The sequence below is a fragment of the Syzygium oleosum genome, unplaced genomic scaffold (assembly GCF_021117445.2).
Source record: "Syzygium oleosum isolate NSW1041296 unplaced genomic scaffold, Sole_v2.1 Sole_v2.29, whole genome shotgun sequence".
Classification (NCBI taxonomy): Eukaryota; Viridiplantae; Streptophyta; class Magnoliopsida; order Myrtales; family Myrtaceae; genus Syzygium; species Syzygium oleosum.
Window position 1 is genome coordinate 1,535,510 of NW_026607513.1, and position 14,955 is coordinate 1,550,464.

Here is a 14,955-nt window from a genome sequence, read left to right on the forward strand (position 1 = left end):
AAACCGAATCAATTGCAAGGAAGAAAGGCCACCGATTCCTTGCTCCACGAACTAGATACCATTCACGAACACGATGAACGCCATTGCCGTGACGGAGGGACAATACGAAGAGGGAGCAGCGCGCTAGAAGAAGAAGAAGAAGAAGCGACGAAGAGGTCGGAGCTTCTCGATGTCGTCGCAAGCTTCAACGATACAACCACCGATCTCCTCCTCGCGGTCCTTCCTCGATCTCGACCACCGCTGGGTGAAGAGTGCATGAATGAAGGGTAGGGTTTCTAAAATTTGCTTTTATACGACGGATAGGAGAAATCCTATCCGACTTATCCTACCCCTCCTCGGATTTTTATGTTATATCCGTCCATATCCGAATTATAGGCCCATCTACCAAACTCGGGTTAGATAACTTATCGATTTTATACGGGACCAAATCTTAGCTGATTGGATAAGCTTCTCTTCTACCTTTCAGGTCATGGGGTCGATCCTCCTGTCCTTAACCCCTAAATTTGTTACACCAAGTTTAAGCTATAGTCAAATATCTGGTTAAACCAATAATGGGTCGATCAGTTTGACTGGTTTCTCTGGATTTGACTAGGGGTGAGCAACACGGACCGATCAAACCAAGAATCACCCGTACCGAACTTAACCGACCGGTTATGGGCGATTTTCGGGGGCATAGGTCTAGTTCCTGGTTTCATAAAATTGGAATTGGTGATTTTCGATTGGGTTCCCAGTTCTTGTCGGAACTAGACTGCCCGGACCACACCGATTATTTTTTAATTATTTATATTTATTTCTCACGCATTCTCTCATCTTTCCCTGTTTGCCTCTCACGAGTCAATTCACGCCATGATGTGATGAAAAAAGTGCTGAATATATTTATTTTTTATCAAATCCTCGTTCACATGTTCCATACTAATGTTTGTTGCCATGGAAATCTAGTGCCACTTTTCTTCCAATGCAGAACTCTCCCAGGAAGTTTACCAAGTAGAGGACGAAGCACGTATATAGGAATGCTAACCAAAGCGCAGATTCCATGGTAAAAAAGGGTCAATCACCATCGAAAAACTTTCATGTCGGCGCCGATGCATAATTAAGTCAAGTTTTACTTGATGAAAAATGACAACACTTGTTCCATTGGATTGCCTAGGAGCTGGACTGAACCGGCCGATCAGGTCCTGTCCTTGTTCCAAAAACTGAGAACTGGTCCTTCTAATCCAGTTCTCGATTCCTGGTTGATATTGGACCAGACCGGGAACTGATCACCCCTAGATTTGACTAGAATTTGTTTTACCATCTAAGATATTAACAAGATCGGATCATACAACGGTCTTTCCCAATCCAACATGTTAAACTAATCAGTCTGATCTAGTTTGAAAATACTGAATTTAACTACAGGTAGGTGGGAAGTATTAGCACTACTTTTAGAGGTGGCAAAATGATTTCAGAACATATGTTTTGACTTGTATATTACTGTATTTGATTGAATTTTGTCATTTAGATTTTGTTTATGAAATAGGTTAAAATGGGTCTAACAATAAGGCCCAATTAGAATATGATCTCAACGGATTAATTGCGGGCCCCACAACTTTCCAAATGAAAGGTGACGGGGATATTAGTTAATTACCTGCGTACTTATCTTGAAGAATATTTTTTTTCCTGCAATAGTAAATGTAATTAAATAAAGTTTGAAAGTACGTTTCTTCTTGCTTGTCCCCACATCACCACCTTCGTCGATGCAGACATTAGGGCGCGAATAATAACAATTCTATTTTCCTTTTTTTCTATATTTTTATTCTCATAAACATATTTGAAACAGAAATCTATTTAGTAAAATAATTTCATTTTTTTATTTCTGGAATAAATTTAAGCCTGGAAATAGATTTAAAACAGAAATGAGAAGTTAAAATTTTTTACTTTTCTATTTCTGTTTCAGAAATAGAAATTACAATTCTTTTTTATTGCTCACCCTTGTTGCCCATTGCCGCCCACTGCCGCCCACTCGCCGCTGGCCGCACGCCGTCCTCCGCCGCCGCTTGCCGGCCATCCACCACCACCGCTCGCCACCACCGCTTGCCGCCCGCCCGCTACTGCCACTTGTCGACCGCCCACTGTTGCCGCTTGCTAGCCATCCACCGCCGCCGCCACTTGTCGGCTGCCTGCCATTGCCTGTCGCCACCGCCGCTCGCCAGCCGTTCGCCATTACCGCTGCTCATCGGTCAACGGGAATAGAAATTTTGCGTCGTTATCAAACGAATTTCTATTCCGAGAACATAAATTTTGTATCGTTATCAAACACTACTTTTTCTCAGAAACTCGTTCGAGAAAGAGAAATAGATTTTTTAATTTCTAGCCAGAAATAGGGCTGGGGAAGAGAAATGTTGTCATTCGTGTCCTAAAATTACCATACAAGAAATTTTCAGTCGAGGTGTACCATTTTGTCCCTCTCTCTCTCCACCTCCATTTTGGTCTTCGTATTGATATATAGCTGTTCTTTATTCAAATGGTTGAAAAAATTATCATCAGCATGCACTCCTTAGATGTTTACAATGGAAAGTGTATATTGTTTCACTTGAATGAAATAACCCACAAATTGGACCCGCTAGTGTAAGACTAGAGTGAGATCTACAAAAATTATCATTGTAGGTTGTGATTGTCACTGGCGCCATCGCCATCGCCGTCTTTTGGTTTGTTTCCATCAAATTCCTCGTGTTTGGTACTGATTAGTTCATCTGGTTATTCAGCTTCTAATCGGAGAAAGAAATGATGGAATTTTTCACTAACAGAGAGAAAGAGATGGAGTTTCAAAGTGTTGACTATGCTAGAGTATTAAAAACGTCTTCATGGATATAAACTATTAGAGAATCGGTGGCTTTTGGGATATTATGATTCAACTTCGCTGCGTTCTGATTCCACTTCGTATTTTTCCTGTTCTTTTTTAACTTTTTGTGAGTGCTACCGAAGAATAAGTACAAAGGACCGGGTTGTAGGGGTTTTGAATGATAATGAATTCTTCTAATTTACTGTTGGCTCAACAATAAAATAAGTCGAATAAGAGATTTTTTCCATTTTGCTTCCGGTTGGTATCTGAAATGGATAAACATTATACAGTGTGCGGACTGGTGCGTCGTTGAACAGCTTGTCACCGAACCGCCGTGTTCTTCTCGCTCTCGTCAGGGTCGAATCCTTTCCGACAATTCATGCAGCAGATACCAAATTGCAAATAGGATTCTATGTCAAAATATTTCCTTATTTCTCGAACATGCTCAAAAAATATGTGCCTTAAATTTGTGTCTCTTTGTTTTTAAGATTATTATTTGTTTCCATGAACTTCCGCTCCATCCTCGCACACCTTTACGCTATGTTTTCTTTTTCACGTACAATCAAACGGCTCAGTAAAGTTTCAAATGCGAAAAATATTGTCCATCCTCGCGCGACTTTACTGAGGAACCAACCTTGAAGCGCTGTGGTTGGTTTCACTTTCTAGGAACTAACCTGTAGCTATGAATTTGGGTTTAGCCATCCGTCTTAAAAAATCGTACCGTGAATCGGGTGTTTTCACTTGGGAACAGCTCTTGAACTGAACGGTTTGATTCATTCAAGTCGGTTTTCAAGTTGAGCTGCTTTAGTAGCCTTCAGGAGAAACGTGTGCCTTCGAATGTGCAAGAAAAGGTAATCCATAGGAGTATCGTGGCCTGTTCATAACTTATTATACCATTTAGAAACAAATACCGGAAAGTGCATGATTATATGATTTAATGCTCCACTTTCATGTTTCTCATTTGGTTAGTCCAGTGTAAGTGAGATAAAGTTGATTCGACTCGAAAAATTTGCTCGACTTGCCTACTGTCCCACATCATTCGACAAACCCATCCTATTCTAATTTGATTGGATGAGAAGTCAGCTAGTATAAACTTGAATTGACTAGATCTCAAATTGATCAATCTTAGGATGGACATGGTTATTGCTAATTTAGACCAGATCCAAATTTGAAGATATTTGAACCTCAACGAGGTTGGGTTTAAGATGACTGATAAGGAAGAGACGTGATTCCAGATATAGTAATTTCAATCGTGTAATAAAACTTACATAGGAGGGAACCGAAAGAAAAAGGTTATAACATTTGAGTAAATGATAATTAGAGTTCGTATCTTAATTCCAAATAGATCTCGAGCTTAACGAACGAAAGCAATGACCCATTACATGAAGCTGCATCGACATGTACGTCGATCTTACACCCGGTCCTCCAAACGTAGCCTATATTTTCAATTTCGATTATTTTTATTTGCCAAAGCAAAGTTTAAAGAAAAGAAAAGAAATAATTTATGCAAAAAAAAAAAATTCCGTCGTTAGCATTCTCTGTTTTACTCATGAAATGTATCACACGGGGCCGTTGGACATGGAAGAGATCCTTCATGCGATGGAAACATCTTCAACTGCACAAATGGTGGTGCCTCATAGTTATCGGATTTTCTTTCCATATATGAATTCATTCCACTTCTATCTCATTAACTCATTCTTGTGACCATAATAAGCATTAAGAGTGAGCTTCATCATAGAACATTTTCCTGCCTTTTCTCTCGAAAATGGATGTTTTCTTTGAGCCCCAGGAAGGAAGTCCTTTCTACATTCAAATTGGTTTCCATGATACAGTCCTGGAGATCAAAGAGAAGATCGAAAAACATCAAGGAATATCCGTCTGTAGACACACTTTGGTTTTCAACGATGAGGCCCTTGACGACGAGCTTGATGTCGAGGGCTACAACATCCACGACCGCTCCTGCATTAGGCTCGTTGTCGCACCGGAGCAACCGCCATCCACTAAAATTGAATTACGCATAGGAACACCACCATCCAGAATGCGGCTCCCCACAGAAGTTAAAGTGAATGACCCTGTGAAACGCTTGAGGGAGGTTGTCCGGTCCCTGGAAGATGTCCCTCTTGAGCGAGTGAAGCTGTATGCAAATGGAACTGAACTTGAAGATGATCACCGGATATGCGACTACCAGCTTCAGGACAATTCCAGTGTTGACGTGCGCATCAAGCCTCTGAAGTTCACGGTGATGGTATTACCGTGGAAAGCCAACCTCAAAGTTGCGGTGGAAGTGGAACAGTGGGAAAAAATAAAGGTTCTGAGGAAAGAGCTCGAGAAGCTGCGGCCAAGCCTGAAGTTTGATCTTTCATCGGAGGGGTATTTTTTCATACATAACCAGAGTGGGATGGACGAAGATAGGTCGTTCAAATGGCACGGCGTCGAGATGGGCGATACTATTGAGGGGGACGATTTCACGATGAGACCTGGTTTTCGCATCCAATTAGCGGTTTCACTCGGAGATCTATGGCATGATGACAATGAAGTACTCAGTGCGTGTACGCAGGTATAGGTCTAGGGACAAATGCAATCCCCTTTTACCTTTTATGTTGGCGTTATCAGGTTTTCCAGTTTCCATTTTACTTTCTCCCTTTTCCGTCTTTGTCGTCATTATTACTCTCTTCTTATAGAAGTGTCAGTAGGAACACCATTTAATCTTGGCGCGTGATATTCTTATCTCATTTCAATTCCATCTGCGATGAAAAATGCGTGGTGAATGACATTCCGCAGGTTGAGTCATTAAGTTTGTGTTGAGAAATGGTGTAATCAAATAGTATTCAGAATCAGATTGCCTAGTTTGTACACACGTTGCCCCCTTAAGTACGTGCCCTGATTGACAATTTTTTCGGTCGATCTTTCACTAGTTCTCCTCGGCTTCTGAATCCTTTTGGTCAAATTCTGTCGAGAAAACCTCCCAATATATTTTAAAGATTGACAAAACCTTCCATAATTTCAATTGAGTCCGGCAAAAATGTTTTCAGGTGATGAAGAAACGCTATTCAGACTCTGGTTATCTGAATATTACGTCTGAAGTTCCGATTTTTTTACTTCATGGAAATCAATTATGGTATGGATATCATTAGACTAATATGAAGACATCACCAAAGCTTGGACAGGAATATGGTCAAATTTGACATCTTAAGACTCTATGCGAAGTTTATTTAGACTAAGACAATATCAGACTCGGATAATATTATCTGATCGAAAATTTTATAATTGCAACGGCTAATGATTTGACTTGCATTTCTTGCTTGGAGTACGATGATTGATCCACAATCTAAAAGATTGTTTTGAACTCTTTTATAGCAAAACATCTTTAATTGATCGATTATATTGCTCTAGACAAGATGCCATTGCCAAATGAAGAACTTTACTTATGGAAACCCAGCTTTGGTTATAGGGGCGACTAAATCAAAGGGAGATTCTAATATCATCACTCAACGGCTACTCAATCTCCTTAAGCATTCGTATCCATCGGGATGATAGGAGAATGATTCTCTGAAGAATGTCCAATTGCTCGATTGGAAGTGGCGGAGTATATATAAGGAGATTCTGGTGCTGAAAAGAACAGGTGATCATGTGAAATTCCAAAGTCTAAGAGAGCTTCAACTTTAAACACTTGTCTTTCATTGCTATGAAAGTGTAATCCGTAGAGGTGTAAAGTAAAAAGAGAGTTGTTATGAGATTGAGAGACGAGTTACTCCGAGATAGAGAGACCTATCAAGATTGAGTGTTATCACTCTTGTTTGTAACCTCTTATTGATTCACTAGTGAAATCCAACTAGTAGGCTGTCTGCGTGAAGAGTGGACGTAGGTTCGTAATAAGCAGAACCATAACTCTAGTGTGTAATTTTTTCTATCCCTTAACTATTGATCATTATCTTTGATAACATATTGCACATAAGTGATTCTGACTATATCCGAGTTTTACTTCAGATTCTATATTTACAAGATATTTATCTGGATCATTTTAATTCCTCTTTATTTTGTCAAGATCAATTACGATCACCTATTCATCCCCTCTCTAAGTGATAGTACTAAACACCTCAAATTCTTGCACCAGCCAAAGAAGCTTGAGTTGTAAAATTCACCAAGATGCAACATCTACTCTGTGATTATCTACCAAACTAGCAATCTAGCGGAAAAGCTCTAAAGCAAGCAAGATAGTTGCTATATCGGAAGTTATACCCTCCGTAAAATTGAACCCTCATGTCCCAGAAGGCACTTCTTTCTTGCAGAAGATGATCGATCCAATTTGAATTGATATGATCCTTAGAGATGAATGACCACGTTCCTTCCTTCCGCAAACAATCTGACCGATGCTACGACAACTCTATATACTCGTCCATGACCATTTATCCTAGAAAGCAAGCCATACCAAATCAAGTGGCCCGGGAATAAGTTTAAACAGAGATCCATCCAGATCGAAGGGAATAAGACATTTATTCTCAATCTTACTCGCAGCAAAATGCTGTAAGTACTGTGAAACTTTGTCACATAATCTTATTTACAAGATCCATCTTCGGCAAAGAAGTTTCTTGGATATTTCAAGGAAATCCAACGTGTATTCTGCAATAACTTTGGAATAACCTCTAGGTGAATCCATCCCTGGGATTATTATTACTAAACCAAAAACAGGATCTCTCTGAGAAATACATATGATGCAGCTGTTCAGTAGCAGTAGGATTACATTTAATGCATAGTGAGAGTTGCAAGTGATGCAACCAAATACATTGCCCAATTAACTAGCGCGAGATCCACATGAATCATACATAAGCAGCCATTTATTATCACAATCACTGGTAACTTGCAACTGATGCTATTAAATGCAGGATTAGTTCAGAAGCTTTTGCTTCTCTTGAGTGCATTAGGTGGCTTAGTAGGATAATCTCTCTCGATCCCTGCGTGAGATAGCAAAGCCCACAAGTGAGTTAGAAACTCGCCTCCTCTAGTCAAATGCTCTGCATGCGCTTTCGCATCGTTTGAAGGCGCCACATACAACACCAGTTCCACCCAAAAGTCGGCCAGAATCCTCCAAATCATGTCCTCGCGTTTTATATCATTCACAAGCTGATTCCCAAGCCGAGCACCACGGTTGATAACAGTTTTTTCACGTGCAGAACTTCCACGGCCCTTCCTCTCCATCTTCGTAACCCTGTCATCCAAGCTGTTGCATCCTTGAAAGAAGTCCCTGGCTTCAATGATTGCCTGATCAAACACATACTCCGTAACGTAAGGGTGATCAGGCAATAGCCGTGGAGCAAAAGCAACCAAGTAAGCCAGATACTTGGACAAGCTGGTTGCCACTAGGAAGCTACTCCTCGTTGCATCTGAGTCTGATCTTCCTACCGGCAGTTGGTACTCACAGAAGCTAGTGGCGATGTGCCACACCATTATGACCTGAGTCTGCGTCTCAAGCTGACACGCCCACAACAGCTGTCGGGACTCATTGTTCACTCTCAGTGAAGTTTGTCCATTCTCCAATTTAGTACCGTAATTCCACTTCAGAGCATCAAACACCTCTTGCTTCACTTTTTCAGGCAACGGGATCGGTTTGCTCTGTTTCTGGCCATCCCTATCTTGATCAATGTAGGTCGCCATAATCACATTGTTCAATAACCTGGAAGATTTATAGAAGTACGACTCGAGGATTGAGTACTGATGAAGCTTTCGCTCCCAAGGCTTCAGCAACCGGACCCGACATATCGCTCCGATCATCCTCTCGATCCACGCATTATTTTGCCATGACCTTTTCTGCACATACTTGCAGATCCACGTCACTTTAGCCCATACCGAGAAACCCATGAAGAAGAACTGTGTGAGCTCCACGACGATGAACGAGATTATCATCACGCTGGTCACGAGTACGTCAACACTCAACACATTTGGCACTGTGGCGAGTGGACAGTTACTGTTAGGTCTCTTGTAATGCGTCAAGAGTGATGTCGTAGCCCAGATGCCCATGACAACGTACATAAACTCCATTAATTTGATCAGCAACCAGCCAGGCTGGAATATGATACTGTACTTGGTGTAGAAAAAATCGTAAAGGAACATGAGCTCAACCTCAACGACTCGAAATGCTCGCTTGTAGCCGTCTTCTTTCGAGAGCAATCCACGGCGAATCAAGTTCCATGTCTTCTTGTGAGCCTCTCGGGGCAATGAGTAGCCAGCATATCTCAAACGGAGGAGTTTGTAGAGTGCAAAAGAGAGGCATATGTCTTTGAGCTTGTTCTGGGGGTCTCCTTCTGAGCTTAAGAGCCTCCCTTCACACCCCCACACCTGAGAAAAGAGTTGAGCTTAAGGAATGAAGGACGCTGAGATAAAGAACCCAAAAGTAATATGAATCAAAAGTAATGGAGAGTTGGCAGAATGTGACACTCTACCTTCGTTTGCGTCCTTATTCGTGCCTCAGTAATCCCAACCGATAGATTCATGTTAAAGAGGTTACTTTGGAAATCTATCACTCAACTTTAGACCCAAAAAAAAAAAAAATCTATCACTCAACTCATCGATAATAGAGACTCGATGAGATACTTTGCAAGGTAGAGGACCCTCGTAGAAGATAAATGTCTTTATCTTTATCTATCCCGTGGTATCGTGTCTTATCTTGATTTATCCTGTGGTATCATGTCATTAATAGTGCATAGTTTCATCATTTTTATTGTAGTTTTTCACAACCCATCGAGATGATTTTGTTTTTTTTTTTTTGGTGAGAAGAAGATCCTTACTAAATCGAAGTTAAGAAAAATCTAAAAGATCGAATAATTGAAGATGTACCTGTTCAACTGTGATCAACTCGCCCACGTCACTGACCATGTATAGTGAACCTTTTCACAACTAATCAAGATGATTTTGCACATTTTTTTTTATTTTTTTAGCGTGAGAAGAAATTCCTTATTAAATCAAAAGTCAGAGATAAAAATAATCAGACGATTGTAGGTATACCTTTTCAATGGTGATCAATTTTTTTTTATCCAATGTCATCCGGTAGTTCGGTGCCTGCGCGGCCTCATGCTTCCATACCCACCTGTAGATAGCACGAGCAATTTCATACACCCAATTCTCCTCTTCCCACGTCACCAAATAAGTATACCCTCTCATGCGAACCGGATGAACTCCATGTGGAACGCCCCCATTTTCGTGCTCCACGCTCATATAATCAGCAACCACTTTTGTATTCCTCTGCAATGAATGCAGGCTCGCCGCCATCAGGGCCCGGGCCCTCTCGTCGGACTTCACGACCAAGACGATGAAGAGGCACTCGGCCGTGACCACCGCTTCGGACCTGCTGTGGAAGTACAAACTCATCAACAAGACCAACCAAATCAATTTGATCACGCGCTGCCAATTGTAGTTCTTCCACTGCTCGTTGTCCTCGAGACTATATGCAGAGATAGAATCAGCGCTCCCGAGGGCGAGCATCAGGAACATTGCCCAGACGGGGAATAATTCGCTGCGCAACGGAGCATCTTGCATGAGGCCGAGAGCATAGGTGATTACGTAGGTTGAGAGAGTGTAGGCCGTGAAAATGATGAGCCGGAGGTTCTTGTTGTTGGAGCGACGTCGCCATGAGCCGCAGGTGACTAGGAACAGGAGCAAGAACGCAGTGAAGATGACTAGGAGCTCGATCTGCAAGAGCATCCCCATGGGAGTTTTCAGGGACTTCATGTTGCCCTTCATGACATTGCAGTTTTCGATCATCGCCGGCGCCATCGCCGTCTTTAGGTTCGTTTCCATCAAATTCCTCATGTTAGTTACTGATTGCTTCGCTGGTTATTCAGCTTCTAATTGGAGAAACAAATGGTAGAATTTCCGAGAGAGAGAGAGAGAGAGAGAGAGAGAGAGAGAGAGCGCGAGACAGAGAGAGAGAGAGAGAGATTCAAAGTTCTGATTATGCTAGAGTACTGAAAACATCTTCATGGACATGAACTGGGAGGTCCAAGGGAAAGGAGAGAAGGAAAACACAAAGAAATGAAAATATTGCGACGGATTGCAATGCCAACCAAGCCAAGCAACTAAGATAAAGTTTGGGACTAAATCTTAGTTCTTATAGAGTAGGAATGCCAGGGACTAAAATGAGAATGTCAATTTTTTTTTCTTTTAATAAAACGGAGCATCCGAATTTGTGTCGGACAATCTTCACTATTGCAAGAATTAAACTGGCCGATCCATGTGCATCAGGTAAAGTCTGATGACAGACGTCTCTCACGAGGTTACTACATTGAAAGATGCTACGACTTGAATGAATAATGTCCCGCGTCTAAATGTACTTTCTTTTTTGTGAAAGTCTAAATTTACTTTAAATAGCTAAAGTAGAAGTGTTATCCTCGTTAAGACTTGAAGAAATCATTGAACAGGTTGTGATGTGTTCGAACGAAATAAATGTTAATGATGAATTTAAGTAGAAACAAGTTTATTTTGGGAGCTCATTCCGAATCACACATTTTTCTAAAATGTTATTGAGTTGGCTCTTGGATTCAATTTACTGAGTTGAGAATATTACAATTAGCTAGTCTATGAGGATTTAAAGTGCTTCCATAGAAACAAAAGAGTAATAATATGAGCGATTCCTAAACTTTTATTTGATGTTAAATGAAATCTCTGAACTTTTTATTTCATCAACTTGACAAGCTTTCGCAATCTAGAGTCTTCTCATTCTCACAGCGAGCTTCAGTAGCCCGAAGTAACCCATTTCCCTAACATTTTAGAAAAGTAGGAATATTATTTGATTCTTTTCAATAACCAACAATTCTAAAGATTTATCAATATTTTGGTATGTTATTAGCATGTTAGAATGACTAATATTTTTTTCTGAGACTACCAACTTCTTTTTGAGTCTTCCGATTTAGCGACTATTTAGTGATTTACCAATATTGTATTGACTCAATTATACCAACATATTACACTTATCAAATTTGTTTTATGAAACCACTGGGGTTTGCCCCCACTAGCCACCCCTTTTACTTGGGAAGGGGGAGATGGGGAATTCGAATCCCCACATTCTCAGGGGGTTAGGGGTGTGGACGTGTAGTTTCAGATGTGGGTTTCAACTCTCACGCCCTGCAAGAGGCAAGTCAAAAATTTGAGAGTGAGTTGAGAGTTAGAGTAGAACAAACCAAAAAAAAATAGTTTTATGAAGATGATATGCTTGATTCACTAAGAATGATACTTACAAAATGAGGACACGGCAAAATAGATGAAAAAAGAGAAAAGCAAAAAACAGTAAAAGATGCAGCATAAAGCAAGGGCATATTAAAGAAGTTTTCTTTGCCAAGAAAAGAATATTTCTTTTTTAATTCGCTTTCACTTTGGTTTGTGTTGTCTCCAAGTACTTTTGGACACCTAAATTTTCTCTGATAAGTCTAAAAAGACCTTTGATATAACAATTCAAGATTTCAAGCCCAATTTCAAGATTTTGAGCTCAAATGGGTCAGTCAACGTCCAGACACAAATTTAGGGCTATGGATAACTTTTCACCATGAAGTCAAAGAGCACAATTAAAAGCCCATTACAACAATTGAAGAAATTGAGCTTAAATTGACAAGTTGGGACCAACGGGGTCGGGCAGGTCAACCTGATTGACCCAACCTAGTTTGGCCCAATGGGCGGAACATACGGTAATATCGAAGCTTATAAGGTAGTTTGAAGAAAAAGAGGACAATTGGAAAGTTTTGGGTCAACACGGTTTGATCAAGGTTGACCCAAGTCAACCAAGTCAACCAAATCAACCCAAAAGTCAACAAATTATAGCATCTAGACCACATAGCCGGCCCCTTCCATCCTTAATTACAAAAATTGTTTTTTTTTTTTTGATAACTGAGGTGTCCGCGCGGCCGGCGAGCTAGGGCTCAAACCAGCGGTGATGCCCGACTAATCCTCGAGAGGGGCTAGTGCAGCATCCCACCGCCACGACCCCCCACTTAAATCACCGATGGGCGAGTTTGAACCTAGGACCTCTCGTGAAAGGAACTGAACGCAAACCAACGCGGCCACCGATGGGTGGGTTAATTACAAAAATTGTTTATTCTCTCAATTACCAAAATTAAATTTCATGTCATCAATCCTTAAGAACATTAATCTTAACCATTCATTTCCCCTCTAGTGAAGACTTTAGGATATGCCATCTCATCTATCCGTGATCCATGTGACTTAATTTGATCCAATCATATCATATCTTACCCATTAAGAAAAGAACTTCAAACATAGGATCATAAAGTGAGTTTTAGGGCCATTTTAGTCCCAAATTTGATTTTTTTCCCTCCTAACCCCTAGGTCCGAATTTTGACTCTAATTCAACCATTTCTATAAAAAAATTTCAAATTAAGAAAAATCTTTGGAAAAGTACACAAAAAACTCTCAAAAACTCTCTCTCTCTCTCTCTCTCTCTCTCTCTCTCTCTCTCTCTCTCTCTCTCTCTCTCATGGCGGCATCTTCTTTCCGATGAGATTCTGGTCGGTTTTCGACTCAATTCCGATGACGACACACCAAATTCTTCTTACGACTAGCTTCCTCAGCTCATCCTTGACGTTGCCTTGATGGTTGTCGTTTCCAATTGGCATCAAAATTATCTCAATTCGGCCAATTCTCTTGACCACTCGTCAGTGATTCTAATTGAATGTATGAGATCTAGTCTTATAACAATTCCAAATGATTATCCAAGGATACTTAAGTTGATCATAGTGTAAAATTGAAGTGTTATTTTCAATCTATGATCAATCCTAAGTTAGGATATGATGGAATTCATAAGATTAGCATGAAAATTGTTTATAGACTTAGGATCATTTAGTTAAATCAAAAGTCGATTGCATGTTTAGATGACTCTAGAGCTTCAATTCCTTGCTAATGTGACCTCCTCAAGTTGAAATTGACATGATTCTAGTTGATTAATTAATGATTCAAGTCAGATCTTCCCTGTTTAGGTGTTTTTTATTCAATCATCCTTAGAAATTACACCTAATTCAAGCTAATTGAACTTGAATAGCATCAATTCCCTTGTTGCCTCTAGTTAGCCGAAATTCGTAAGTATGGGTTAAATTATGATTTGAATGTCAATTAGTCTAAAGTGGATGTACATTGCATGCGTATTGATTTGGGAGCAATTTTAGATAGTTTCATGATAATCCTTTGAATTTTATATATCATTTGTGTGATGGATATTAAAATTTAATGTTTGGATATTTGAAGATGTGCTTGAATGTTCATACGTCTTTATTGAAGGAGTTCTAGGCTTAGATGGATGCATAGGATCATGAGTGGAATGTTTGAGTGATTTCTGAAAATTCATATTTCTGACCTTTAAGTGTTCAACGATTATTACGGAGAAATCAGTTTAGAATTTGGAAAAATTATCTTTTGATGAATTATAGCTGAAATTCATAGCTTTTTTTTTTTTGTCGAAAAGGTGAATATTGTTGAAATTCAAGCGTTCTTAAACAAAAAGCCCATGGAAGTGGCATGTAAACATAGCAAGTCCTAGAGAGGGTTGGGGCTGGGCTATCCAGGATGGAGATAAAGTATTTCTGCGTTGAGCCCTTGGTTAGCACCTCTTCCACAATGGGCCAAAGAGATATTTGTAGATTGGGCCAGCCGGCTTCAGACATCCACAATAAGCACTCCTTCTTCCCACGACACATGAGCATCGATCTGCGAAGCTTCAATCAATATTGAACAATCTGACTCGATCATATGTTCTTCGCTTCATGACACAAAGTACTTTAGGGTTCAATCAAGGCAAGGGTTTCCACTTGAATCACCGAAGGTGCTGAAATTTTTTTGGCGAATCCATTCAACAGAGCTTTTAATGCATCTCGAAGAACCCCACAGATTGCTCCAACAAGGAAACACAATGTTGATTTTGAAGGAGTTACTCTTGGGAGGAAACCTTTCCAGGAAAGTGAGTATTTTCAGTTTCAAACTTTGATGGTTCCACTTGTTGAAATTGCTAATCATGATTTGCGTTGAAGCAATTAGGGATTCTAGGTTTGGGAGTTTGCGTCAAAATATATAGTCGTTCCTGGCTTTCCAAATGAACCAGAGAAGGGCTGCAATTATTTGAAAGGTAAGTGTGTTACCTGGCTGTATGT

General features: G+C 40.2%; 2 protein-coding genes across 2 annotated transcripts; one reads left to right on the top strand and one right to left on the bottom strand.

Annotated features, from left to right (window-relative positions):
* The first annotated feature begins 4,501 nt into the window (after positions 1-4,501).
* Positions 4,502-5,381, top strand: LOC115677798 (ubiquitin domain-containing protein 7SL RNA1-like). Its single transcript, XM_030601015.2, has one exon. The coding sequence runs from the start codon at positions 4,584-4,586 to the stop codon at positions 5,379-5,381; it is 798 nt and encodes a 265-aa protein (XP_030456875.2). The 5' UTR covers positions 4,502-4,583.
* A 1,942-nt stretch (positions 5,382-7,323) lies between these two features.
* Positions 7,324-10,707, bottom strand: LOC115677922 (uncharacterized). Its single transcript, XM_030601166.2, has 2 exons — positions 9,818-10,707; positions 7,324-9,151 (listed from the first exon to the last, which is right to left on the bottom strand). The coding sequence occupies exons 1-2, from the start codon at positions 10,619-10,621 to the stop codon at positions 7,709-7,711; spliced, it is 2,247 nt and encodes a 748-aa protein (XP_030457026.2). The 5' UTR covers positions 10,622-10,707; the 3' UTR covers positions 7,324-7,708.
* Between the last annotated feature and the right edge of the window lie 4,248 nt (positions 10,708-14,955).